Raw genomic sequence first — 26,516 nt, 5'->3', positions numbered from 1 at the left:
AATCAACATTAGGGGCATTTCATTGTGGTAGAAAGTGTTCACAGCTGATGTGTAGAAGCGTTAGGAAAGAAATTACAGTGGCTATTTCTTTGTGAATAGGTTGTGGCACAGTAACTTACACGTTGATTACAAGCAAAATTGATGGCTGTGGGTTTACTGAGGTACTAATGTTTGTATAAAACATAGTTATATCATAATTCTTTGGTGCTGTTTTTGTTCCCCTTGGATGGATTTATCCGGTTGTCAGATGGCTGTCAAAGGGCTTATCAGTTTAGTGGTAAAAGGTAACAGGTATGTGTACCAATACTTTCCTCTTCTCCTTTATTACAGGTTTTTCTATGAGTTTCAGCTGTGATAAAGGGATAATTGTGCACTTCCTTCCTCATCTTTTGTGTACCACACATGCTTCAGCACTTTGTGTATATATCGTCTGACAATGAGATACAGATTTGAATAAAGCAGCAAAAGTGTGTCATGCTTTCTAACAATAGAAATTTTTGTAGTATTCCACAAATTCATTTAGGACTGAGCCCAGTTCTCTGAACCTGTCTGCACTGGGGCCATTTTAATCATTAATGATATCTTTAAACCGAACTGCGTTCTGATTTGATTGGTATTAAATAGAGTTAAATCACATTAAAGACCTTTTATTTATTTATTTATTTATTTTCTTTTTCAGACTGGTTGCTGTAAGGAGAACCTTCTGTAAATGTAAACTGTCCATGCTCTCTATGCAATCATTTATATTTGTGCTAGGGTGCTATTTGTGCACTAGGGTGCTATTAAGTGAAACTGCTACAGTTTGTCTGCAATCTCTGCATAGTATTTGGTACCAGTAGTAAATAGAAACATAGGATGTAGCTCCATGGTGTATTATCTCCAGTGGCAATTCTGTCTTCAAAGGTTTGAGCACACTTTCTGCCTCCTGACCCTGGCTACCCTTTCCCACATCATGTCACAATTTGACTCCCCCGTCTGTGCTAATACAATTGTTTGTTGCACCATGATGTGGAAGGGATCACTGCACTAAGCTGACATAAGAAAGCGATTATTTGCTTTGATTAGTGACTCAACTTACAGGGCAGCCCCATGGACACTGGTAGAGGTAAACCGGTGAGGGCAGCAAGTGATGGAACTCCATGAAACAGCTAACTTCTGCCACCACAAAAATAAACCACAAACCAGACTGGATCTGGCTTGTCTAAGCTAAGCAGTTGCACTTTGGTAAAACCATTTGACTGAATGTGATCACTATCTGAGTCAGAAGCCCTTGAGAAAAAAATAAAATGGAGTGTACAGTTCACTGATATCATAGCAAATGTTCACCCAGTGACTACATTCAGACTGCATGTATGACCTTCTTTTATTTATCTGTCTTTCTGCTTTTGATATTCATGTATTCAAATATTTTCCAATGTGGCTAATAAAAGAAAGTGAGGAATTATTAACTTAAATTTCTGATGAAGACTTAGTTCCATCAAGACTAAAGTCCTGATTTAACTGCAACTGTGAAACATACAATCCTTTCACTGCTTCTTTTCACAAGTACATGTAGAATCATTAACTTGAATGCCAACTTGAATCACAGAATCACAGAATGTTACGGATTGGATGGGACCTTGAAATATCATCTAGTCCAATCCCCCTGCCAGAGCAGGAACACCCAGATGAGGTTACACAGGAAGGCATCCAGGTGGGTTTTGAATGTCTTCTGGGTAGGAGACTCCTCAACCTCCCTGGGCTGCCTGTTCCAGTGTTCTGTCACACTCACTGTGAAGAAGTTTCTTCTCATATTTAAGTGGAACCTCTTGTGTTCCAGTTGGTACCCATTGCCCCTTGTCCTATCATTGGTTGTCATTGAGAAGAGCCTGGCTCCATCCTCCTGATGCTCACCCTTTACATATTTATAAACATTGATGAGGTCGCCCTCAGTCTCCTTTTCTCCAAGCTAAAGATCCCAGCTCCCTCAGCCTTTCCTCACAAGGTAGATGTTCCTCTCCCTTAATCATCTTTGTTGCCCTGTGCTGGACTCTCTCCAGCAGTTCCCTGTCCTACTTGAACTGAGGGGCCCAGAAATGGACACAATATTCCAGATGTGGTCTCACCAGGGCAGAGTAGGGGGCAAGTAGAACCTCTCTTGTCCTACTTATCACCCCGCTTCTAATACACCCCAGGATACCATTGGCCTTCCTGGCCACAAGGGCACAGTTCTGGCTCATGGTCATCCTGCTGTCCACCAGGATCCCCAGGTCCCTTTCCCCTACACTGCTCTCCAACTGGTCATTCCCCAACTTATACTGGAACCTGGGCTTGTTCCTGCTCAGATGCAAGACTCCAAAATTGTCCCTGTTATATTTAATTAAATTTATCCTGCCCAACTCTACAGCCTGTCCAGGTCTCACTGGATGGCAGCACAGCCTTCTGGCATGTTATTACAGAAGTCTACTAACTGAATCTTTAGAACATGATTATTCTTTTATTTTTTTTTTTTCAGAGTTCTTAAAACCACGACTTATTACACATGGTGTAACTATGGATTTTCAGAGATTATTTGAATGTTTTCTTGCATTTTTTTTTTTTTTTTTTTTTTTTTTGCAACAGAAGTCTTTCCCAAGGATATAAAAACACAGGATCCCGGATGTAATATGATGACTAATAAGAGAATACAGTAAAAGAAATAATAATTGTTCAGAAACACGTTTTTTAGACAAAGGTGTAGGTCCTCTTATAATTGTATGTGTAGACTTAATCTCTCTGGGAATATTTAAAACATAGAAAATAGGACTAAATACCTGGATGCATTTTGTCTGTAAACTGAATTTCAAGTACAAACAAAAGCCACTAATATTTTCACAATTTCCAAAAAACTTCAGTGCTAAAATTTGAAATTGAATAGGTAAGCTAGACAGCATCACTGGATAAACTTCCAGATGAACTTCCTTCAGGCATCTGAACAACAGCTCCAAAGAAAAACAAATGGCTTTCACTGTGATGTGGTAGGAGGATCCAGAAACCACTCAAGAGGATCTGAGAATGTGGGGTGTTTAGCAGATGCTTACTGTTTTTTTTTCGAGCTGTGTCACATTGAAAGAACTCCAGAGGAGGAATACTGGGGAAGCTCTGAAGAAATCACCTAGTTAAATACAGATCGATAATTGTATCTTGTATCGTTTTATTTGTAACATGTCATTTTGTTTATAACAAGCTGTTTCAAATCTTTTATGTAACAGCCTGACTTGTCTTGTTAATTAAATTCTTGCCTTGTTGTACCATTAAGCTTGTCTTGTGTTGTAGATACAAGGTGAATTGGTAAACTTAAGATGTAGTATCAGCATAAAGACAGAAGCAAGGAGTCTTAGCAGAACTCCAAGGTCATGCAAATATAAACCAGCAGGTACATCAGCATCTGTCTCTTTTTGCCTTCAGAGGTTTTAAATCTGTGTCAGTCTGTTAAAGCTACACAATTTAAATATCTCTAAAGTAAAGTTGTCTTTTGTGAGAAAAAAATCCATGTAATGTCCTCTGCAGGCTGAAGCGTAGACTTGCATGCAGCATCAAAGTGTGACTGTGTGGACAATGTGCAACATCCTCGCTCAATAAGGCGCTTAATCCTTTAGATGTTAGTGTTAGTCGTAAGTCAGTATAGTGCAGGAGTGTGTTTATTTTTTTTTTTCAGTAATGATAATAAAGAAGGTTAACAACTTCTTCTATTCTTTTGACCCTAGCATGCCAAACCTAAGTAGTAAACTAAACATTCATAAAAGATTAATTACTTAGGAAATTAGTATCTTCTTATATTTCAGGCTGTGAAACTTCACCAGCACCATCCGTTCAGTGACAGACAGCAGACAGGACGATGCTGATGTGCACTTCTTGAACTCAGCCTTCAGACGATCTCTAATATAGGAAGCAGGTGGAGAAGCCCTGTGAAATACAGTCACAATGCCTCAACATGAAAAGCCAACTACTGTTGAAGGAAATGGTAATTGTAACTAGAATTATGCATCTTAAGCACGTATCAGTTTTCTGCATGTAGCTCAATAGTGTGCAAGTTTTGTTTTCTTCTTGTTCTTTCTAATACAATCTGTCCTTTGTCACAATTCATTATCTTTTGATTGGAAATGTATTTTACTTGGCTTTTGAAAGCAGCTTTGCTCTGTCGGTTGGTTAGTTGCAACATGGCAATGTGGCTTTCCATTGGTTCATAAATCAAGACTGCAACCACAGCTCTGTTACTTGTCTTATATTTATATACAGTTTATAGGAAAGATTAATAAAACAAGGATATTGTGTGACTTCTGTAAACTGAAGAAAAGCAATGCCTTCTTTTCTTATTGCTTTCGGTATTTGATATGAAATATCAAACGTTTTCCATAGTAAGATTAACAATACTTCTATGCTTATAGTGCACTCTTCTTGATGTAAGAAATGTTTTTGTAGGATGATAATGCCTAACAGCTTATTCTGGCAAAGTGCAAAGCAACTCTTTGATATGGGAAGTACTTTCAGTTCTCATGGGCTTATCTTTCCAAAATATGTATCCCTTTCTATGGAATAGGCATGACATTTCTGGACTTCAGCGTGGAAGAGAACTACCAGGAACCTTATTTTAGACCAGCTTCTGAATGAATTCATTAGGTCTCACTGAGTACCAGGGCTGGTACTACTAAACAGTGTTTTCCATATTTTTAATCCACGTTTATAATGTTCAGTAGTAATAAAATGGGATCTGCTTCCATAGAAAACATCAGAAGGGACTACCTAACATTCCAGCAGGCTAGAATATATAGCTGATTTTAAGAGTTCATCCTATTTTGTTTCCTTTTGTTGTCTGAGCACCTTCATTGTTTTTTCCTCCATTTTTTTCTACAAGTCCCATTACTGACCAATTTAATTTTCAAGCAGTACATGGTAATGGAGCTCATTGTAACATGAGCGAAGAATAGATTTTAATGTAGCATAGGAAAAATACTAGTTTCAGCAGACTTTTTTGTCTGAACAAAAAAGAAAATGAGCCTGTCCATAGAACATACACATTTAAAAAATTATTTATAATGAACAAAGTCTTTTAATATCAAAGATCTAAGTTTACCTTAAATATCTGCCTTCTACTTGCAGATATCTGGCTGAATTGACTTACCTTTCGATTCAGTAACTTATTATTCATTCAAAGTACGGAGGTTTGCATTCCCACAGTGAACAAAACCCACACATCTGTTAACTGGAGAAGGTTGAGTCTTTAGGTTGTAGAATCATGATCACTCTTTGACACACCTTGCACAAAAAATTATCCTTTACATAATTTATAATAAAATTTAATTATCTTAATGACAGTTATTAATATATTTGGAGATGAGATTGTGTGAGTAAATTCAAGACTCAGTCTTGATTTAAGAAGACTTAAAAAGCTGGAGTTCCATTATAAGTAACATGAGCTACTTTCAGAATGTGGTTCTGAGTCCACTTTTGACTTAACATGTGCTGAGAGCTGGAGCTAGTCAGCACAGCTCAGGCATTAATCTAGTTGCAATTTCTTTACGGGACATTTTTCTTCATCATTGCTGACTGTCTTGACAAGTATTCTTGCAAAGAATGGACCACACCAACAATGGCAAAAATGAGGTCTAGGGCCATACATTTTTACCTTCTGATACCTTTAGCTCTAGTGAAGCCCTGATCTGGCCATTTTTCTTGTTTTGTAATAAGTCTTCTGCAATATCTATGATAGTAGGAGGTGAATGGTTCATTACACTATGTTCATGAATGTGAATTCATTGTTCTGTGCTTCTCATACAGGAAAAGAAGACTTAGGGAACAAATCTTCAGAGAGGGTATTTAAAAAGGATCAGATGGGAAGTACCTGTTCTCTAAAATAACAAAGGGAATCTGTGGTGAGCTGGTCAGCCTCAGGTATCAATCTTAAAAGAGTTGTCTTCTTATGAGATAGTAAAAAATAAAATTGACTTCAGGTCCACTAGGACTGCTAAATTTGTAACTTGAATATAAACTATTTTTTCCATGTTAACATGTTCTTCCTGTGTTAACAGTACTATGAATGAATTATAGTAAGCTAAGTAAATAACATTTCAGAATCTGGAAAGGTCAGATTGCTATGATTTACTGCAGTCTCACACTTCCCATAATACTATTGGACACCTAATATTCTGATTCTAATTCTTGCACTAAAGACTTCAATGTAAATGGAAAATTGTCTGCCATCAGCCCAACCATGTGATGAAGAAGCAATACAAATATGTATTCTCCTTGTTTTATTGCAGTAATCAGTGTGTCATGCAAGCTTGTCACATCTCTAGTCTTGGGTAAGACAAAGAGTTACATGGTTAGGTCTTTGTCTGGTGTAGGTAGGGTAATGCAGGTGTATCCGCAGAGATAATGTATGACACAGTGGCCTGCGAACATATATCCATGCTTTCCTGAAAAGAGTGAAATACTGAGGGGTTTCTCACTGAATTATCTTCCTCCTCTGCCTTTTGTAGGTTTTATAATAGTAAAATTAGATTTGACCTAAAATTTTTACACTCAAATTGTGCAATAAACCTATTTATCCCTGAAAGGGAACTTTGCGTAAGAGACATCCTGACTCAGAAACTGAGTGACAATGCTAAAACCTTGTGGTGTGTAAATACAGATCTGAAGAAAACTGGAAAGAGGAGAACGCAATCAAATGATGTGCCTGATGACAGCCACAGTGCCAACTTGATCTATACAGGCTTAGTCTTGTCATTTTGGTAAAACATTTGTAATTTTTCCTTACCAGTAGAAAACAAATGAGCGATTTATGGATGTGAATTGAATGAATTCCATTTGTTCCCTGTGATCATCATATGTAATTTTTAAATGTTCACTCAGATACCATTAGTTGACCAAATTCTTCTTAGTGGCAATCTGAAGAGAGGAAAAGCTTATTGCCCCCCAGGCAGCTTCTGTAAACTCATTATGTATAGAAGTCTGCAGGCCACAGCAAAGACATTAAGACTAATAAGTCTCCTGAGACACTAGTGGCTTTATAAATCGTAGTGTAAATATTCTGCTTACTTTAGTAACTACTACCTGGGCAATTCAGGTGCAGAAAAATAAGCAGTATACTCATGGTAGCATAACTGAACAGGAGTTGTTGTTTTACTTCATAAATTTATAGCTATTGCTGGACAGGAGTTTTTTTGGATTGTGATTTTTATTTTAGACCATTGGAAGAAAAGATTGCAACACTAACTGGGAAAAATATAGAACAGTCAAGCCTTGTCTCCAATACAAAGTGTGCAATTTCTTCTATAAATTCAATTTTTAGTTGTAATTTCTGTTTCAAGTCCCCTTCTGTGCCAAAGGTAGGCCAAGCTGTTTTTCCCAATGACTGGAAGCACACTAAGAGGATAAGGTCTACAGTGTTAAGGTCTCAAAGCTGGGATGTTGAAGTCTCCACAAGTTCACTCTCACCATAGAATTTCTGTGAGATCTTGGTATATATTTTCTGGTGTGTTTCACAGAGATCAGCTGTTACTTCTAGTGATATTTATCCTCACGGAAGCGTTGTGAGACATTCTCATATTTACATAATCAGAAAGAACAGTACAGAAATATATGTAAAAACATATGGAACTGAACATTGTACAGCTCTTCCTATTCTTTATGACTAATATTTCACATGCATTTGTTGTCTAATATGATCTCGCATTGCTGACATTTCTACATGCTGGGCACCCAGTTTATTAGCTTTCTCAGCTGATGTCTTCCTGACACTGAAAAAAATCCAGCATAGTTCAGTCTGGAGGGAGACATAATAATTGCTTGCAAGGCTCTACCTGCATATGATCCATTACAGTGGCTCTGTAATTAATAAATAGAGTAGAAATTTGTTTTATAACATATACCAAAAGTCTAACAGTATTTTTTGAATTGCAGGTTACTTTGTGTACCATAGAACTTTTTGATGGTACCAGCATGTAGAACTGCTTAGAAGTCGTGAGTTTTACATAGCAATAATGTGAGCAGTGATATCACAACAGTGGGACATATTTTATGGAGTAATTCCAAGAGTCATTATCCCACTCACAGTGAAAAATCAAGGAAACTTATCAGTATAAAACAATTTTTTAAAAATCCCCAAAACATGAAATCTAGGCAGTACCATCTGGCAAGTGGTGTAAAAATAACTTTGGAAGATAAGGTAAAGATACAACAGCTCCCACAGTCTACTAAGCAGACATGTCATATAGCAGAGTCCTATGGTTTTATACATTTTTTTCTGTCCTTAATTTCCTTGCCAGACAACATGTCAACATTTTGAGCTCTCTCCTGAGATGTCTGATGTTCTGTCTTCACTGCAGTCTTTGACTTGCAGGTTAATCTGAGCCTATATTCAGGACTTTCTCCTTTAATCTTTTTGCTTATTTGTGTCTATAGTCTAAAGCATAAATAAGACTTAAAGTAAAATGATAGCTTACTCATATTACGCTTCCCATGCCCTTAGTTTAGAAAGATGAGAAAGTTTCCCTCAAACTACTGTGGGGGGAAAAAAAAAAATCAGAAAGTGATTTGGTTTCCTAGAGTATAAGGAATTACGGACTATAGCTCCAAATATACCTAATAATGGATGTGTCATTAAGGCAGGATAATGCATCCTGGAAGATATAACAGTTAACAATGGCTTGCTCTGGGTTATGTAAATTCAAGTTAGCTGACTCAAAGCCTAATAAGCAGATATTAGTCCTATGAATATTAATACTGTGAAGTAATGAGGTCCTATCAACCCTTTTCAGGAATAATGAGTAATTATAGACAGTGCTTTAGTGAAACTTAGTTGGCTTTGGTGGAAGATTGATTGGACCTTTGATAAGTGGGATCAGATGAAGATCTGTTTTAAAAAGCAGAAGACAAGTATATAGACCTAAAAGTACCCCATATAGTGATGATTTTGTTCCTGCATCAAAAACTATACATTTATGTTTTAAAAAAAACAGAGCATAAAAAATACTCTTCAGTTTTTCTACAGGATGATAACATAGTGCCTGGAGAATGCACTCTACTGTTTCTCTATGTTGTGGTTTATAGAAGAACATTTAAATTTAGTACTAAACTGCATTTAGATTTACTGTCACCATGAAATGTAATTTGTTTATTATTGAAATGCTTCTCCCATAATTCAATAAGACAGGCTTTGCCACAAACAGCTGAAGTGCTGAGTTATGAGCTGCCAAGCCTCTTGCTTTCCTCTTTGATAAGTATTACAGAGTTAGTGGCCTGAAATAGCTTTTTAATAATAATAATAATGTTAAGTACAGAAATGATTATTTATTACTCTTATTACTCAAATACCAAATCAACAAGCAACATTGTTTTTTTAATGACAGATGCAGAAGCCCCAAATACAAAAAGAAAATTATTAGTACAGCTTGTCTGAATTACCAGTCTCCAGGGCTAGCTGTAATGTGGATGTGGTGTGGGGTGTCTATGTATCTTGTAAGAACACATGCATACGCACTATTCAGGACAGACCTCCGGGGTGCTAAAGCTCCTTCATCCCTCCCCTCAGTGATTCTTTTCCTCATAGGCATTACAAACTGCTGTCACAGCTGACACGAATAAATTTTACTTCTACCCTGAGCTTCCTTTTTTATGCCAGTGACACAGCTCATAACATAAAGCATGAGGTAGCTGGAGGGTTAGAGTGTGAAACTAGAAGCTAGTTTCCAGCTTCTCTGAAAAATAAATATTAATACAATGTTTTCTGCATAGTAGCCCAAGACCTCAGAGAGATCTTTTATTTTGTGGATACATCAGAATTAGAAGGACAAACCTCTAACATTCTTCATAACGACAGGTTTCATCTCTCTGTGAGCATGTGGCTGTGGAGTCAGAAATGTTCTGAAGTTCAGTTTGAAACCATAATTTTAAATTTTTGCAGAAATAACTTTTAAGGCTGCACTTGTGCTTGTTGGGAATGTGTGTAGTAACCACTAATCTTCTAGCTACATGCTTCCATGTAATCACTGGTCATTTTTTTTCTAGGCTTTTGTTTGATTTTATGGTTTTGCTTAATTTATTTAAAAACTTTATTAGTTGAACACTCTTTTACCTGAAATGTTGGATTCTGACTAACATGTTTGTAACATTTATACTATCAGAATTAACTAAAACCAACAGCTACCTCCTGCCCCACCTAAGCTTTTGTGTTGCTTAGTCCACTGTCACTTCTACTATTTTATCTACCTGATGTCAACTTGAGCATGATACACTTTCATTTGTAATGCATGATCCGGTGTATGCGATAAACCTCTAGATGTTTGCTTGTATGCACTCATCAGAACTTGCAGTGAGGTCAATCTTGTACTATCAAAGTACTTCCCTGGGAATTTCTGCTTGGCTGGAGGAGATCAGCAAAAGCATTAGTTGCAATGCAAGACCCTGCCCTATTGTTGCATGAAAAGTATCTCTTTAGAAGCATCTGGCTTCATCTTTGCAAGATTTCAATAGCAACATAATGATCTTTCTCAAATGCAGATCCTGTTACTGTCAGCAGCAGAAGGCATATGTCCCAACAGAACAAAGGAGTGCTTATTTTCACATTCCACTGGTGATATTGAATTATAACATTTTTGCATAGTCTTAAAAAATTATTGTGCAGATGCTGTGGAAGTGCTAGAAAAAGTAATTACAATGAAATGGAGGGACTCTCTACATATATTTTTGTTTTAAAATGCCTGTCAAATTCTGGATTATAGCCCTCTGCCGGCTACTGCACTAAGTGAAATGACCCCAGATTCCCTCTTGTTTGCAGCATTACATATTTTACTACTTTTCTTTGATACTAGGTAAAGCAAAGACGTTGTGTCTGATAGTTGCTACAGTAGTCTCTAGATAAATCAATTTGTGTATAAATTTTTGATGAATCACTAATGGCTTTTTAAAATTTATATAAAGAACTAGGGTACTAGTGAATGGGTAGAGTAAAACAGTATAAAGAAAAATTCAAAAGTATTACAGATGAATGAAAAAGGAAGAAAAATGTAGTTTCTTCTTGCCTGAAAAATCCAACTATGACATGATTGTGATGTCACCTGTCCTGTCTGTACGGAGGAGGAATTAGACAACATACATCTGGAACTTGCATGATATGTAGGAGCAGAATGACAGCTGTCTATTTCTATTCATGGTAATATTTTTTAGTCTTCTCATTAATCTCCTGCTACTATGTATTTCTATGTATTTCACTGCTGTGTCTTATGTACTGTCCTACATATACAAGATCAGACGTACCTCAAGAGAGCCTAATAGCTCCTGGCTTCTCAGGTATTAGTTGGGTTGCTTCTGACAAAAACATTACTAGTGAATGCCACTAGCAGTTTCAGGAGTAACCTGTTCAATAGTATATTTGTACCAATATTTGCAGAGAGCATATTCATTAAATATTATGATGGATATAATGTGCATGAAAGGGGTATTTTATTTCTTCTCTTTATATGCATGATGCCAGTTTCAAAGTGTATCAGGCATATGAATTAGATGCTTTCCTGGTTACTGATGGGTAGCAGAGACAGCATCTCCTATTGAATTTATTGAGAATGAAAAGCTTAAGCAACAGATCTCCCTCAAACCAAAGATGTTTCTGAGCAGAAATACTACTTGCTTGTGTAAATAAGCTCTCTCTCTTAGAATCTCCAATGTTTTTATCATCTTCTGACTGGTAGATGAGGACTGTGCTACAGCATACAAGCAAGCTCGGTCAACTTTTGTCACTTTGCTTAGAGATTTGGTTGCAGGAATGTAAAGTGAGTATCCTCTTTCTTCTGGGACTGCTCTCTGCAGCCATGCTGTGCAGCTGTGAAGCTTCATGCCCCCTAGTCATTCAAATCAGAAAATGATTCTTTTAATCTTCTTTAATCTCAGCTAGTGCCTATTTTTCATATGTTTAAAAAGATCTCTGAAAATTGCCTGAGAAGCATTTTAATCTTCCTTGTTATTTTCCCCAAATTGTGGGATATTGCTATAAGGTTTGTTTTTTGAGGGTCCTCCTGTTTTACATATTTCTTCCGTGAAAGGGAGTTCTTCACAGCATCAGCTTAGGGCTTACTTATTTGAGTGCTAAAGGAATGTGTAACTATTTTTTCTGTCTTCATCTTATTTCTCAAAAACTTTTGACATGTTCCAAAAAGCTGTGTTTGTGAAATGGTGTTAGGGAGCACAATGCAGTAATTGCCAAGAATTTCTTAAAACCCCATGTTCCCAATGACTGATCCACACTTCACTTGCACTGGGCTTTATTTTCATTCCACAGATGGCAGTGATGTTGACAATGAAGAAGGCAGCACAGCTGAGAATGAAGAAAATGTCAAAGGAACAGGTCAGTAATGTGGATTACTTTGGGTCCACACTCAGATGTTTTCTGATTATCTGTGTCAATGAAGGAGGAGGAAAGTCCTTCCTCTAACATACTGCCTTCACTAATGTGTTCTATTATTGTTTTTTCTCTATCACAGATAAAGTGGGGAAGAGAGCAACACCGAGAACCAGAAGGGGACATGCTAGAGGGAGAACCAGGCAGGGTGATGAAGAGGATGAGGATGATGAAGATGGAACAAGGAGAACTGGGTATCGCAGGCACAGGAACCGTAGAGGACGGGGAAGAGCAGCTGGAAATGAGGGCAGTGATTCTGATGTAGACCCTGCAAAAGCCAGGAAGAACCAAGCAAATCAGAAATCCAAGGACGATGATGAAGAAGAAGAAGATGAAAAAGGAGGTAAAAGTGGGAAAGGCAAAGGTGAGAAGAAACAAGACAAAAAGCCTGATAAGAAAGGAAAAAAAGAGAAGGCCAACAAGAAGAAAAAAGACAAAAAGAAATCAGGATCTGGGTAATTCAGTATTTTTTTTTTTTTTCCAATATAAAGCAATGTTCATCTTACATAAAATTTGCTTTCATTTATAGTTTTGAAATATTAAGGGCAATTATGACTCCCTTACTCATTACAGCCCAATTAGAGCTGGATAGATTGTTTTTTCCTTTAGTGTAAAAATGCTGGCTTAGTGAAATGGAAACTTTCCACAAAGCCGTATCTACTTCAGTGTAAAGAACTTAGGGGTTTGCCACAGGTCCACGGTAGGACCTGGAGATATGATTAGCCAAGCCCTTCTGGGACTGCTGATATTCTGAGGATTAGGACCAATCTGGTCAGACAGAACAGGAACTCAGGCCACACTCACCCTAATTGTAGTTAAATATCCTAAATGATTCTCTGTAACAGAGAACAACTCTCTGGAGAGAGGGAGTGGAAGAGTAAAAGTAACTGGGGAGGGGAGCAAATGACAGAGTGAGGTGATAACATGTGAGATCTCTCCTGCTTTTTCTTTCCCCAAAACTAAAATCCCCCAAATACTAAGCTGATAATCCTCCAAAAACCCAAAGTCAGAACCAAAGTCTTGACACTCTTCACAAGACTGGATTCTTGTTTCCCAGCCAGGTTTGAGACAGCTTTTCATAAAAGATCAGTGCCAAAATTTAAAGAACCCAGAAGCAAAGACTCAGATGGGGTTTTCCAGCCTCTCTCCCACTCAGTCTCTCTGAAATATTACTGTTCAGTTTTCCAAAGCATTTGATTCAACCTGGAGTCTTTGGAAGACCCAACTGACACAGAGCACTTTTGAAAATTATTTTTGATTTTGATGGCATCCTGTCATTTCATTGTCCCTGTCCTTTCTCATGCTATTGAAAGGAAACAAACCCTGGGAATGGTGTATAATGGAGCATATGAAGCTAGGCATGCTTATCTCAATGGAGGGGTAGAGAGATCCCTTTTCTCCCATCCAGTACTTGCTACAGCTGTTTGTGTTCACAAAGGCATCACTGGAGAGCACTACAAGAGTCAAAGGAAAGAAAAAAATACAGTGAGACACGTTGTTGTATTAATTTGTTCATGATACCCTTTCAATATACTTCTACTTCATTTGCCTTCCCTATGAGAATGCCTAAAATCTTTGTGCTGGCTCTTCATTGTATTGCAAATTACAACCCTCTGTGCAACGCCCTCTACTGACATAGCAACAGTCCTGTTTTGAAACTTTTCATAAAATTATTACTGATAAATTCTTTTATCCTTTATGTCATACAAATAAACTCTTTGACCTTTATGTTACACAAATCTTTACAGCTAGGTGACTTTAATAATGAATTGTTCAGCTTTGATGTCAAATTTTGAATATCAAACTCTCAGAAAGTAGAATTATAAGCCAAATAATGTTTGATAAAGTCTGAATGAACTGTGCCCCCCAAAAAATACCTAGAAAACCATTTTAAAATATCTGCGGTACATCTTTAAGCATTCAAAACAGGAAAAAAAAAAAAAAAGCAAAGGAAAACACAACAAGAAACACATAGTAATGCATCAAACTGCTTTTACTAAGAGTTCACTTAATGGTAGTTGTCACTGTCAGGTGTTTAGGGCAGGAAGTCAGAGTCTAATGTTTTTCTGTTTTTTCCTGTTTGCTAACATAAGAAGAGGAAACACTCGTTGCTAATGATTTTCTTTATGCCATTGTCTGAGAAACAAGGTTGCTCACAGAAAAGGATATCTATGCAGGTTTTAGGAAAGCAGATGTTGCCCTAATCAGCTGTTTTCCAAGAATACTGCAAACCAGTACATGGATAAGAAGGTCAAGTTGCAAACACAGCACATATGGAGATGCCATTACTGTTACATGTGCTTAGTCCGAGTGCTAGAACACATCACAGCCTTGCTGCCACATAGCTTTGAATCATTCTTGTCTCTGAAATGTTCCTGATCAGTGGACAGGCTGTCGTCTGGTGTTGAAGCTTGTCTTTGCGGTGGCTGTGATGTCTCTCCTCTCCTCTCCTCTCCTCTCCTCTCCTCTCCTCTCCTCTCCTCTCCTCTCCTCTCCTCTCCTCTCCTCTCCTCTCCTCTCCTCTCCTCTCCTCTCCTCTCCTCTCCTCTCCTCTCCTCTCCTCTCCTCTCCTCTCCTCTCCTCTCCTCTCCTCTCCTCTCCTCTCCTCTCCTCTCCTCTCCTCTCCTCTCCTCTCCTCTCCTCTCCGTCACACTGAAGTGGGGAGAACAAGTACATTTTTATGGCTGCAGTTACAGTGGCCTCATTTACCTGTTGTGATTTTGCGTTTGATACTTAGGAGGCTGGTTAGCACATGTCAGATACTTCCCCAAGAGTGCTGCCCACTCTCCATGGGATTCTCTGGGTGTAGTGCTGGTTCAGCTGTGGCTCTGCACTTCGTGTGCAAGTTTTAACTTTCATAGTAAAATTAATAACAAGTCTAAGTGAACTGTGTCCTCCCTTCTGTGCAACAGTGGAGGCATTTATCTAGGTCTCAAAGTTAACAAGAATTAATACCAATCATGTGCTTTAGTGAAAACTTCTATCCTTTCTGAGTTTTGGTGACAGTTCTTGTTTCTGCTTTTGTTTGAAGATCTGATTCTGATTCTGAGGAGGAGATGATTACAGAGGAGGAACTGGCCAAGCTGAAAGAAGAGGTAGAAGAAAAAAAGAAGCTAATTGCCACACTACGAAACAAGCCATGGAAGATGAAAAAGAAGTTGTCAGTCCTAAAGTATGGTTTGATTTCCACAATGAATATTTGCTTTCCACTTAACATTGTTTTCCTGAACCTTCACTTTATTTCTACACCTCCTGACACAAATAATTTTAAACCATTTCGAGTCTCTCTTTTGCAGGATGTGCTTTCACAGAAAGTGGAGGTAAGTGGCACTGCAGATCAGTGCTTTCTTGTCTCTATAGACAAGAAATCAATCATGAAAAACTCAGTTATTTTTCTTTTTTTTTGTTTTCATCACATCCTCCTGAAAAAATCTTTCATTTCCTTGCGTTAAGTTAATGTTGGTAAATTCATCCTCTGTTAAGTTTAATATCTCATCCAAGAAAAATAAAAAATAACGGAATGTCAGGGATATCTCGAGATTACCAGGGTGGGAAGAGAGGATTTATTTTTTTATTCTAACTTTTTGGAAAGAAAAACTTTTTTTTTTTTTTAAACTTATGAAAAAGCAAACTTATTGGAAACTGAGCTCACATTTTAATGCATTTTTAGGTATGCTACATGTAAAACTGTATTTTGCCCTAGCAAACCTATCACTACATTTTCATTAAGGCTAAAAATTTTAATTTACAGTTAAATTTCCATGAGGCATATGAAACTCGGTAAACACAGAGAACTTTGTTCTTTAGTCAAAACACGTATGCTTCTCTGTTTAGAGTAACTAATTCACTGCAGTACTGCCCAAACACCAACAAAATGTATTATCATGTTTTGTGAGACACATCTAACAGAGAAAAGGTTGTTTCTCCTCCAGATGGTTTTTGTTAGGGATAGAAAACACAGACATAATGGTAGGAGAGAACATATGAAATATGGTGTAGAAGGTCTACAAATTTTTCATTCTAGAAGGTAAGGTCATTTTGGAAAGGATATTGTTACAAAGAGAGAATGGAAGGTATGTTGTGAAAGAAGCTGACATGGAAAGGAGTACAAGAGGAAGGAGTACGTAGGAGATGTAGAGTGAAAGCATAGTGGAGGTAAGAGAAATTTCAGAAAAAAAACAAACAGATGAGCAGATTAGATAGTCAGATAGCAATTAGATTATTTTGCGTAGTCTATAACTGAAGAATCTCCATGTACAAAAAGTTAAAATTTGTTGCAGTCTTACTATAATATGAACATATTTTCTATTTTTATAGCCATTCTTCTGTCCCAGCATTCCTAGCAATTCCGAGTTCCTAGGAAACTTCTTAGCCTGGTATGGCAGTTGGACTATTACTCATTAGTTCTCTGCCATGTGATTGGCTATTAAATTGCAACACACAGTCCAAGGGCAATCTAAAGAGACTTTCAGGCCTTGGGACCATTGATGAGGGAATATTGAGCACAGGCAATTTTTTCCTCTGTCCTTCCAGTTGCAGTCAGGGTGAAGTGGTCCTTGTACATGCAGCATGGGCAGCAATTCTACGTGAAGGTCCATTAGTTTATCAACTTTTGATGTCTTATGTTTATGAAATCTAGGCTGGGAAGACTAGACATGCATTCGGTTTTATTTGCTGCTAGTAGAAGTTTTATTTTAATTAGAAATATGCATTAATGTGCGATTCAGGCAGTTTGCACCAGTGTTTTTGTTTTTCTATGCTTTGCTACATTCCTCTCTGAAATAGACTTGGAAATATATTATCAGCCTATTCGCCCTAGGAAAATGTGTATTTCAAGAGCAAGTGATAGTTCTTAGCTTAGCATATTTATTTTGGACTACTTTTATTAAATGAAGAGTCATGTTTATTACTATGTTTCTTTGTCAAATCAGATTCACAAAATAGTCACCTTTTATTCCAGGCAGTCCCATTCAAATTATCACACTTCTGTACAGGGTTGTGTATATCTCAGCAGACGAAACACATAAATCTAGCAAAAAAATGGAATAAAAAATAGAAGCTAAATGATAATATTTGGTCACATTTTTCAATGTATGTGCTGAGAATTAGACATTTAAATTAGTGTTTAGCATCTTAGATGAAAATGACAGAATTTGGAAGCACTCAGTACCTTTAAAAAAATCAAAACAAATGATTTACATACCAAAATACAGCCACAGGCAAAGTTTTCTAGAAACCTCTTTTCGTAATTGACTCTTTGGAGCCCCTGTTCAACTGACTTACAATGAAAGGCCTGATGTTACTATGATGCTTAAAAGAAGCAGTAATATCTTATCAATGGGCTCGCTATTATGATTGTGGTTATAACAATACAGAAGTACCTATATCAGCATATTTTAAATTGTTTGCATATTTTAAAGAGTTATTTCAGATTTATTCCAGAATCATCAGTCAGATTCATTTGCATTGTTCTTGTATGTGTGGAAAATAGACACATACAGGCTTTAACTGCCTTTAACTTGTTAATTAATAACAAGTGATTTTGAATACTCTTATATTAGCCTCTCTTGCTGTTGAAACTTTTGGCCAACAGTTATTATTAGCAAGTATTTCCATATGTCGTCTGCTTCTTCCTTGCGCAGGTTTCAGAGTATTATGAGATATGTAGGGGGAAAAAAAACCCCAAATTAATCTTAGAGGTAGAAGATATTTCCCTTGTCTTTGTCTTCTAGTTTCCACAACAGGGAGATACTTACAGCAGAGAGATACTTCACTGGAGATTTCTTCTCAACATTATGAAAAATGTTCTTTACTGTGAGCCAAAACCCACTTCCATGTTTGTTCCGTATTAGCATCTATATTTTTCCAAGAATGGAAAAAAAATTACCCCCAGGAATGCTCAAGGATTTGTTACATGCTCATGACAAAATAAGACCAAAAAATATACTTTTGCATTTTACTTTGAAAAGTGAATATTTGGGTTGATTAGGACTTCCAATTCTAAATATTATTTTTTTAAAGAAAGGGTTAATTTGTCAGAACAAACTATATTTGGAGAGAGATTCATATTACACTAAATCTTGTGTTTTAAAAAAGTGATAAGAAACTTTAAATTGTTGAAAGATGTTGTTTAATCATTTTCAAGTCCAAACAACCCCCATGCTTTGATGATTCAAAACCAGTTTTTTTCCCAAGGGAGTGTTTCTTCATAGCTAAAGAAGTGTAGGGTGGGAAAGACGATTTCTAGTTAGCTCTAGTGAAAACTTTGTAAAATAGTTAATATTTCATTTTATGTTTTGCTCTGAAAATGCACAAATGAAAAACTTTAGAACACAGACTCAGAACTACTTGCTCTGTAGAAAATGCCTTCTATCAAAACCTGGCTGAGATACTCCTTGCTGAAATGGCATTCTTAATACAGCTGCACAGCTAAATTAGATCAGCTCTAATTTCTAATTTACATCCCTGTGTCTAGAAAATGCATTTCAAATAGACCCTCGTTATTCTCTGAAGAACTGTGCCTGAGGATATTGTTCTGCTGCAGAGTGTTCCTCTGCGGTTTGAAGCTGGGTTATACTGGCACTGTGAGACTTTAACTGCACCTTGAGACATGGTTAGATCTTTACAGGTCTGGAGATGTTAAAAGACTGAGGAAGAAGTCACAGAGAGGAATTAAAATATGTTGTTCAGGAAATAGCATCACCTCTCCCAGGCCCTAAGGAATAGACATGTTAGGCTGCAGGCTAGGAATTTAGTGATCCTTGCTGTTGAGAACATCTGTGTGGCTGGATGTGACTTTGTTGCCTTTCCAAGACAAATATTCTCCTTTGGAAGAGTTTTCTTGTTCTTTACATCTTCCTTCGACTGGTTTAGATGGTTTGTGAGTACTGTTATTGTGCCTTTTCTGGGGGAGATGGTAATCTGTGCCCATTTCCTCCTGACACTGTCCATTCAGGCCAGCACAAAATTAACTGAAGAGACATCAGATGATAATGACCATCAATCATTATTTACAAGACTGAGGGGTTAAACTATTGAGAAGATTTTTGGATCAGAAAAAAAGTACAAAAAAATAAAAGTCATGGGCCGTAGTTTCAACTGTTGCAAATTGTAAAACCTTTATGGAAAGTTATCCCAATTTACTCCTGATGGCCTGATTTCGGGACTGCGTCACTGTCTGTGCATTCTTCTGGTTGGGTTTTGCATAAATAAGAAGGAAAGGGGAAGGTTTAAAAGCATGCTACTGTGTTTGGCTCTGGTACACCAATCCCCTTGTTAGTGCATGTAACACTATAGATAGCCAGAATTTTGTGCTATTAAATAGCAAAGAGTATTAAGAGCTTTCTAGTTTATATTCACCAGCAAAGCCTGTTATGGTACTGTATAGTTAGAGAATTGAGCACAAGAACCCAGAAATGTACCCACAGTGGTTTCACTTTAAAGCTGTACCACAAACTGGTTAGAAAACGATCAAAATAAATGAAATGACAACATTAAAAAAAAAAAAAAAAAAGGCAGGCAGTTGTCAAACTTAAGCTTTTTAAAGAACTTCTAGTTAAATACAAACCATAAAGACAGCCATGAGAACTTCTTGTTTTTTTTCTAAGAAAAACAGAGCAGAGCACTCTCCTCTTCATCTGCCAGGAACAGAAAATGATGTGACCATTGTTCAGGTTCTTTTTAGCACCATTTATTTTATTACAGGACTTAGATTACCCATAAAGACAGATTAATTGGAAACAGAATAATTTGTAAGTCTACAAACCCCAAAGATATATAAGGTGCCTGTGTGGGCTAGTGGAAATTTCTCATCTTTGTATATACTCATTGTACTTCAATGAATCAGTATTTCAGCTCTTTTTCTGTAGAAATACTGACAGTCTTGGAGGCCAGTGTGAGTGTGCTGGAGGCCATCTGGGTATTAAATAACACTATAATTTGCCCATTATTACTGCTGAACTGCTTTTTAAGTGAGCAGTGCCTGACAAAAGTTGTTTTGCAGTCAGTTTTTATCCACTCTCTTTAAGACTTGGAGAAGTCCAAGGTAATAAATATTAATATGTCATTTCTTTTTAATGAGTTTGTAGATCTTGGAGACTGAAACCTTCCTGAACTGTTACTGAAAAATATGACCAATCCACTTGAATCCTATTCATTAGCAACAACCTCTGAGGGCTGTAATTCATCCTCTCTCTGCAACACTGAAGTGCCTGAAGTACCATACCCCTAGCACTTTGGAAGCTGTAACTCCACACCTAGTATTAATAATTAACTCAGGCTTCTGTGAGACAATGATGCCCAGCCCCATGCAACATTCATTAGTGTCTTGTGTCTGTAATTCAATTAATAAGGTTTCTCTGAGGCTTCTTTAAATTCACAGTTGGCTAACAGTGCACACTTTGGCCTAACTTGTGATATGGATAATTTACCTATAACACATGATACCAGTGATTACAAAGCTCAGTTTTGTCACTCTGTGTTGTTTTTGACACGTCCTTGTGTCGGTGAAGTTGTATTACTTCCAAGTAGGCAAGCAGATATAGGTATGTGGTTTTGGTTGTTACTGTGGTTTCTAAAAGGGTTCTGTGGGTTTAGGACTACTTTTTACTGTTTGATCATTCTTTCTGTCCTAACACCTTAATTTTAGCACAAGACAAAGGGAGGAAAAGACAAAGGGTGGCAAAAGTCTGCAGGGATGTGCAAATGGAGGTGTTCTGGTGGGATAGTTTAGACATCAAGGTGGAAACCTGAATTAAGCAATATATTGGATTATATTTACAAAAAAAGAGTATGTGTCGTAGACATGGAAAAGACAGTGCAAGCGTGTTCCCCATCTGAATGGTGCCAAATTATTGCTGAACTTTTAAAGCCAGAACACTTAAGTAGAAGTCAGGGAAAGGTCTCCTTAATCTACAATTTGCAGAGGTCAGGAGTAACTCTGTGGGTCTAACTTGCTGCAGAACTCTTGAGGGAAGAAATATTTGATGAAATATTGGAAGAAAAGCTGAGCAGGAGAGAAAAAAAATTCTGTTTGATGGGTCCAGCATAATCTGGTAGTTACAGTTGCTGTATTTCTTCCTTTTACATAACCGCATTCATGTTTCTGCCTTATTATCCACGGGCCCTCTTTCAAGCTCTGCTTCTGCATTGATTTCGCTTTTCAAATATTTAATTAAAACACTAGTGGGAATTTTTCATAGTGTCAAGTTGTTATTGAGATTTACATTTAACTACACTTCAATAAGATTTTTAAGTCATGCAAATATTTGTGGATGCAGCTAACGGATAGGCTGCTGAGGCACTTAACTACTTGTACTTTTGCATGTGATTGGATTCTCTTGTAAGTCTTAGACTTTCTAAATAAGTGATATGAAAATGCTACTTAGAATGCTATTGATATCATCCACCAAACACAAAAAGGTAAGACATGCTTGTAGAACATCAAAGGTAACTTGATTTCAATTGTTCCATGAGTGAGAGAAGACTTGCATTTTTTTCTTTCAGAAAACAATGTCTAAAAGGTTCAACTGCATAATAATCATAGAATCATAGATACATTTAGGTTGGAAGAGACCCTTAAGATAATCAAGTCCAACCGCCAACCTAACACTGCCAAGTCCACCAATAAGCCATGTCCCTAAGCACCACATCTACATGTCTTTTAAGCACCTCCAGTGACGTTTTGGTTTGTCCAGGAGGAAAAGCTTAAATGCTGCTAACACTCTGACTTGAAAGGTTGCTTGATGGAGAGTCCAGGATGCAGAGAGGGATAAGAAATACTGATTTTTGTAGAAAACCCTGTAAAAAGACATTTCTAAAAAGTGAATAGAAATCTTGGATTAAGAGTTTAAAAAGAAATATTTTTTATGGCTTCCAGTTACTTCTTATTTTTGCTTTGCTGAATTTTCTAGCAGAAAGTGTTTGTGGAGAACTTTTTTGTTCAAATACAGATACAAAATAGGTTAATATCCATGGAGTATTTTTCATCTGTTAAAGGTTGTTTTCATATTAATATTAGCATTAATATTAATATGAATATCCCCTTAAATTACTAACTTACTGATTCACTGGAAAAAAAAAAAACCACCTACAATTTGAAATCTTCATATGATGCAGCACAACTGCATGTAACTAACTAGTGACTGAAAGCACAAGTTTTCTAGAGCTCTGTATGTTTCAATTTCAGTAATTTTTCATGAACAAGCTCCAATGTTTCAATTACCCAGTGACAGAAGTGGTGGTAGAAGGGTTCCCTCTTAATTTCAGAATATAGTATGCTGACTTGGGAGATTGGTCCATGTCTAATTTATTGATTCTGAATGCTTTCACAGTACTTTTCTGGCACAGAGTTTACAAGGAAGCTGCCATATGCTGTTAGGACCGTCTTGTATCCTGTAACAATGCAGCAGGATTTGAAATCCCAGGGACATGGATTTAAAATAGACTGTCAGACACTGGTTTCCTGAATCACAGAATCATAGAATGTTAGGGATTGGAAGGGACCTCAAAAGATCATCTAGTCCAGCCCCCCTGGCAGAGCAGGAACACTTAGGTGATTTTACAAAGGAATGTGTCCAGGCGGGTTTTGAATGTCTCCAGAGTAGGAGACCCAACAACCTCCCTGGGCAGCCTGTTCCAGTGCTCTGTCACCCTCACTGAGAAGAAGTTTCTTCTCAAATTTAAGCGGAACCTCCTATGTTCCAGTTTGAATCCATTACCCCTTGTCCTACATTGGTTGTCACTAAGAAGAGCCTGGCTCCATTCTCATGACACTCACCTTTTATATATATTTATAAACATTAATGAAGTTACCCCTCAGTCTCTTCTTCTCCAAACTAAAGAGATCCAGGTCCCTCAGCCTTTCCTCATCAGGGAGATGCTCCACTACCTTAATCATCTTCGTGGCTCTGCGCTAGACTCTCTCCAGCAGTTCCTTGTCCTTCTTGAACTGAGAGGCCCAGAATTGGACACAATATTCCAGGTGCGGTCTCACCAGGGCACAGTAGAGGGGGAGGAGAACCTCTCTCAACCTACAAACTACCTCACTTCTAATACACCCCAGGATGCCATTGGCCTTCTTGGCCACAAGGGCACAGTGCTGGCTCATGGTCATCCTGCTGTCCACCAGGACCCCCAGGTCCCTTTCCCCTACACTGCTCTCTAATAGGCCATCCCCCAACTTCTACTGGAACCCGTGCTAGTTCCTCCCCAGATGCAATAATCTACACTTTCCCTTGTTATATTTCATTAATTTTTTCCCTGCCCAACTCTCCAGCCTGTCCAGGTCTCACTGGATGGCAGCACAGCCTTCTGGTGTGTCAGCCACTCCCAGTTTGGTGTCATCAGCAAATTTGCTGATAGTACACTCTAGTCCCTCATCCAAGTAATTGATGAATATATTGAATAAGTTAACTACAGTACAGAAAGATCAGACTCCAAAATCTAGAATATAAATGTAATTTGGAAGTGCAGAATTGAGCATAAAGAATCTAGAGCCCTAAAATGATACTGAATCCATCCCTGCAGAACACTTTAAAATGGTGAACAGGTGGGATGTATGGCTGAGGTTGTGGCTGGATATTTTCTATTTTTATCTGAATCTGTGCATGCTATGTGCCACAGAGGAAATTAAAAACCAAACCAAACCAAACCAAACCAAACCAAACCAGATAAGAGTGGTTGGATTTGGCTTCATGTCATCATGTGTAGCTTTTTGTTTCTGCCAACCTGTGATTTTGAAGGAGGAAACAGGATCTCGGGTGGTGGGAATAGGCATGCTTAACACCTAGGGAGTTCAGATGCACTGGTACTGATCCTGATGCCTCACCAGTAGGGTTTATGTGTGAGCACCTGGAAAATGAGAATACTCACACGGCTTTCAAAGAGAGAAAGCTCTCGAAGAGTGAAAGCTGAATTCAGTAGCTTGATTTTGCACTGTCTTGGGAAGCACAGAAAGAAAAGGCTGTTTGGAGACTTGGTATTGCAAGCTGGAGAGGTGAATGCAGAGGTGTCTAGTGGGGAAAGGTATTAATAGGACTTCAAATGATAGTATGAAGATCAGCCTAAGCATTTGCAGTTACTAAAAATATGCATTTTTTTGAAGATGTTGAGATTTTTAACCATGAGTTAAGAGAAATTTTGATGTGGCTAATAGCCTTCTTCACACATAATTATGGTTTTCCTTTACCACAGCAACACTACTATTCTGCCAATGTTACTGTCAGATTTTCCAGTTTAACACAATCTTTGTGCTTGCTTACATAGAATATTTGAGCAGAAGATAGAAGCATGATAGTTTATTTCACTCTGTGAAATCTAGTGCTATTAACATTTTCCCAATAGTCTACCATTTCCCAAGTGGTTAGTGTAATACCTAATATAATATACAATTCTTTGCAGTCATTAACTGCAATGATGAAATAGTTATACAGTCTTGTTCATACCTTGATAGATAAGAGTTCTTAGTCTATTTTCCAAGTTTTAGATTAGGATGTTTAGCCTTTAAGGCACATTTTCTCAATAGAAACACACAGGAAGCCATACTTACAAATGAAAATTAGAAAATAGAAAATATTAGTAGAAAATATTAGTATATTCCTTGTCTTATCTGGTTGTTTTAATCCATTGAACATTATGGAAAACAATCTAAAAATCTTCCTTTCATATTTGTATCACCAGGATATTTAACTTCCATATCTTTATAAGCAAAACTTCAGTCTTTTGGGAACCACTGAAGCTACACTTCTAAGAAATTATTCTGAGAATGGTACAGTCAGAGATTGTACAGAGGTTCTGAAGAGCTGAATTAAATCTAATCTTGAGAAGGCCAGACACAAGGGAACCAAGGTTCTAGTGTACACGTATCTCCAAAACAAAAAATAAGAATAGATTTCCCTTAGGTAGCTAGACAACAATTTATATTAGGTGGAACCAGGAGGAATAACAGTTTGTAAGTAGCACAAATGGGCAGCAACTGAACTACAAGTCACTGTCACAAAAAATATTTGATAACATTATCTGGATGTAGGCAGATCTCAGATCTCCAAATGCATTTGGATTAGAGCAGATGACTCAAGTTACTTGTTCTGTTTGCACTACATATGATTAGTCTTCTCTGAAATACAAAATCTCAGAGCTTTTGTTTCTAAGCATTATCAAGGGAACAAGACTATACAAAAGTCTATGAGAAGTTAGAACAGATAAAAAGTTACATTGCTATAGTAGAATACATATTGTGCCTACCATAACACCATCTACATCTGTCTTTTTGCCCTCATTTTCCAGGGAAGCACAGCTTTTTGTTGAAAAGTTTGAAGGTGCCCTTGGAAAAGGAAAAGGAAAAAGGTTCTATGCATACAAAGTGATGATGACCAAGGTAAATTTATTATTTTACTAACTTCATGTAATGCGAATGTGGAGCCTTTTGCAGATTATTGCCACATGTACCCATCTTCCAAAAGAGAGTTCCTTGTCTTTATTTGCATTTTAACACTTTTATTTCCACTACTCTCATGTGAAAAGATTTCTAATGCAAGCTCAGTTTCACTGAGACTTGTCATAAAGACAAGAATAAACCCTTTTGCAAGAGTTCAATATTTTGTGAAAGTCTCTTCATGTAGATTGGGTTTTTCTGTGGAGTGAATCCAAAGCTCAGTTATCGTCTTGAGAAAGGCCTCTGTAAAGGATAAAAAGTGTCCTTTTGCCCAACAGCAAAAATACTGGGGCATCTCCACAGAGCCAATGCTTTAGGGCTGCGTATATCCTATGAAGCAGTATGGCACTGTAGGATTGTGACAAAAAACCACAAACGGTGGTTGCTGGATGAAGTGTCCACACAATATGCATTCTGACAGGTATTTCTTTGGGCTAAGTCCTGTGTGGTTCTGAGGATTAAATAGCGAGGAGCAGTGGATGTGGATTAGTTTACTCCTCAAGTACACTCCTCAAACACACCTTTTGACTTAGTTTTATGCTCTGACACTGCTAGGATAGAATGTAGACACAGTGTAGGATAGAATCAAAGAATCATAGACTCATTTAGGTTGGAAGAGACCTTCAAGATCATCGAATCCAAACATAACCTAACTCTAGCAGTAAACCATGT

At 37.4% G+C, this 26,516-nt stretch overlaps 1 protein-coding gene across 1 annotated transcript in view; it reads left to right on the top strand.

Moving 5' to 3' along the window:
• Positions 1-3,942: 3,942 nt before the first annotated feature.
• Positions 3,943-26,516, top strand: part of TMC1 (transmembrane channel like 1) — a gene marked incomplete at both ends in the record, with an annotated part of 59,782 nt that continues 37,208 nt past the window's right edge. Inside the window, 5 exons of the mRNA XM_080362758.1 lie at positions 3,943-3,982; positions 12,293-12,358; positions 12,495-12,867; positions 15,444-15,584; positions 25,697-25,787. Coding sequence (XP_080218884.1) covers positions 3,943-3,982; positions 12,293-12,358; positions 12,495-12,867; positions 15,444-15,584; positions 25,697-25,787 — 711 coding nt within the window. The remainder of the gene's footprint in view (positions 3,983-12,292; positions 12,359-12,494; positions 12,868-15,443; positions 15,585-25,696; positions 25,788-26,516) is intronic.

This window comes from Nesoenas mayeri (genome assembly GCF_963082525.1).
Source record: "Nesoenas mayeri genome assembly, chromosome: Z".
Classification (NCBI taxonomy): domain Eukaryota; kingdom Metazoa; phylum Chordata; class Aves; order Columbiformes; family Columbidae; genus Nesoenas; species Nesoenas mayeri.
Note: the sequence above shows the minus strand (reverse complement) of the source record. Positions and strands in the feature narration are given on the sequence as shown.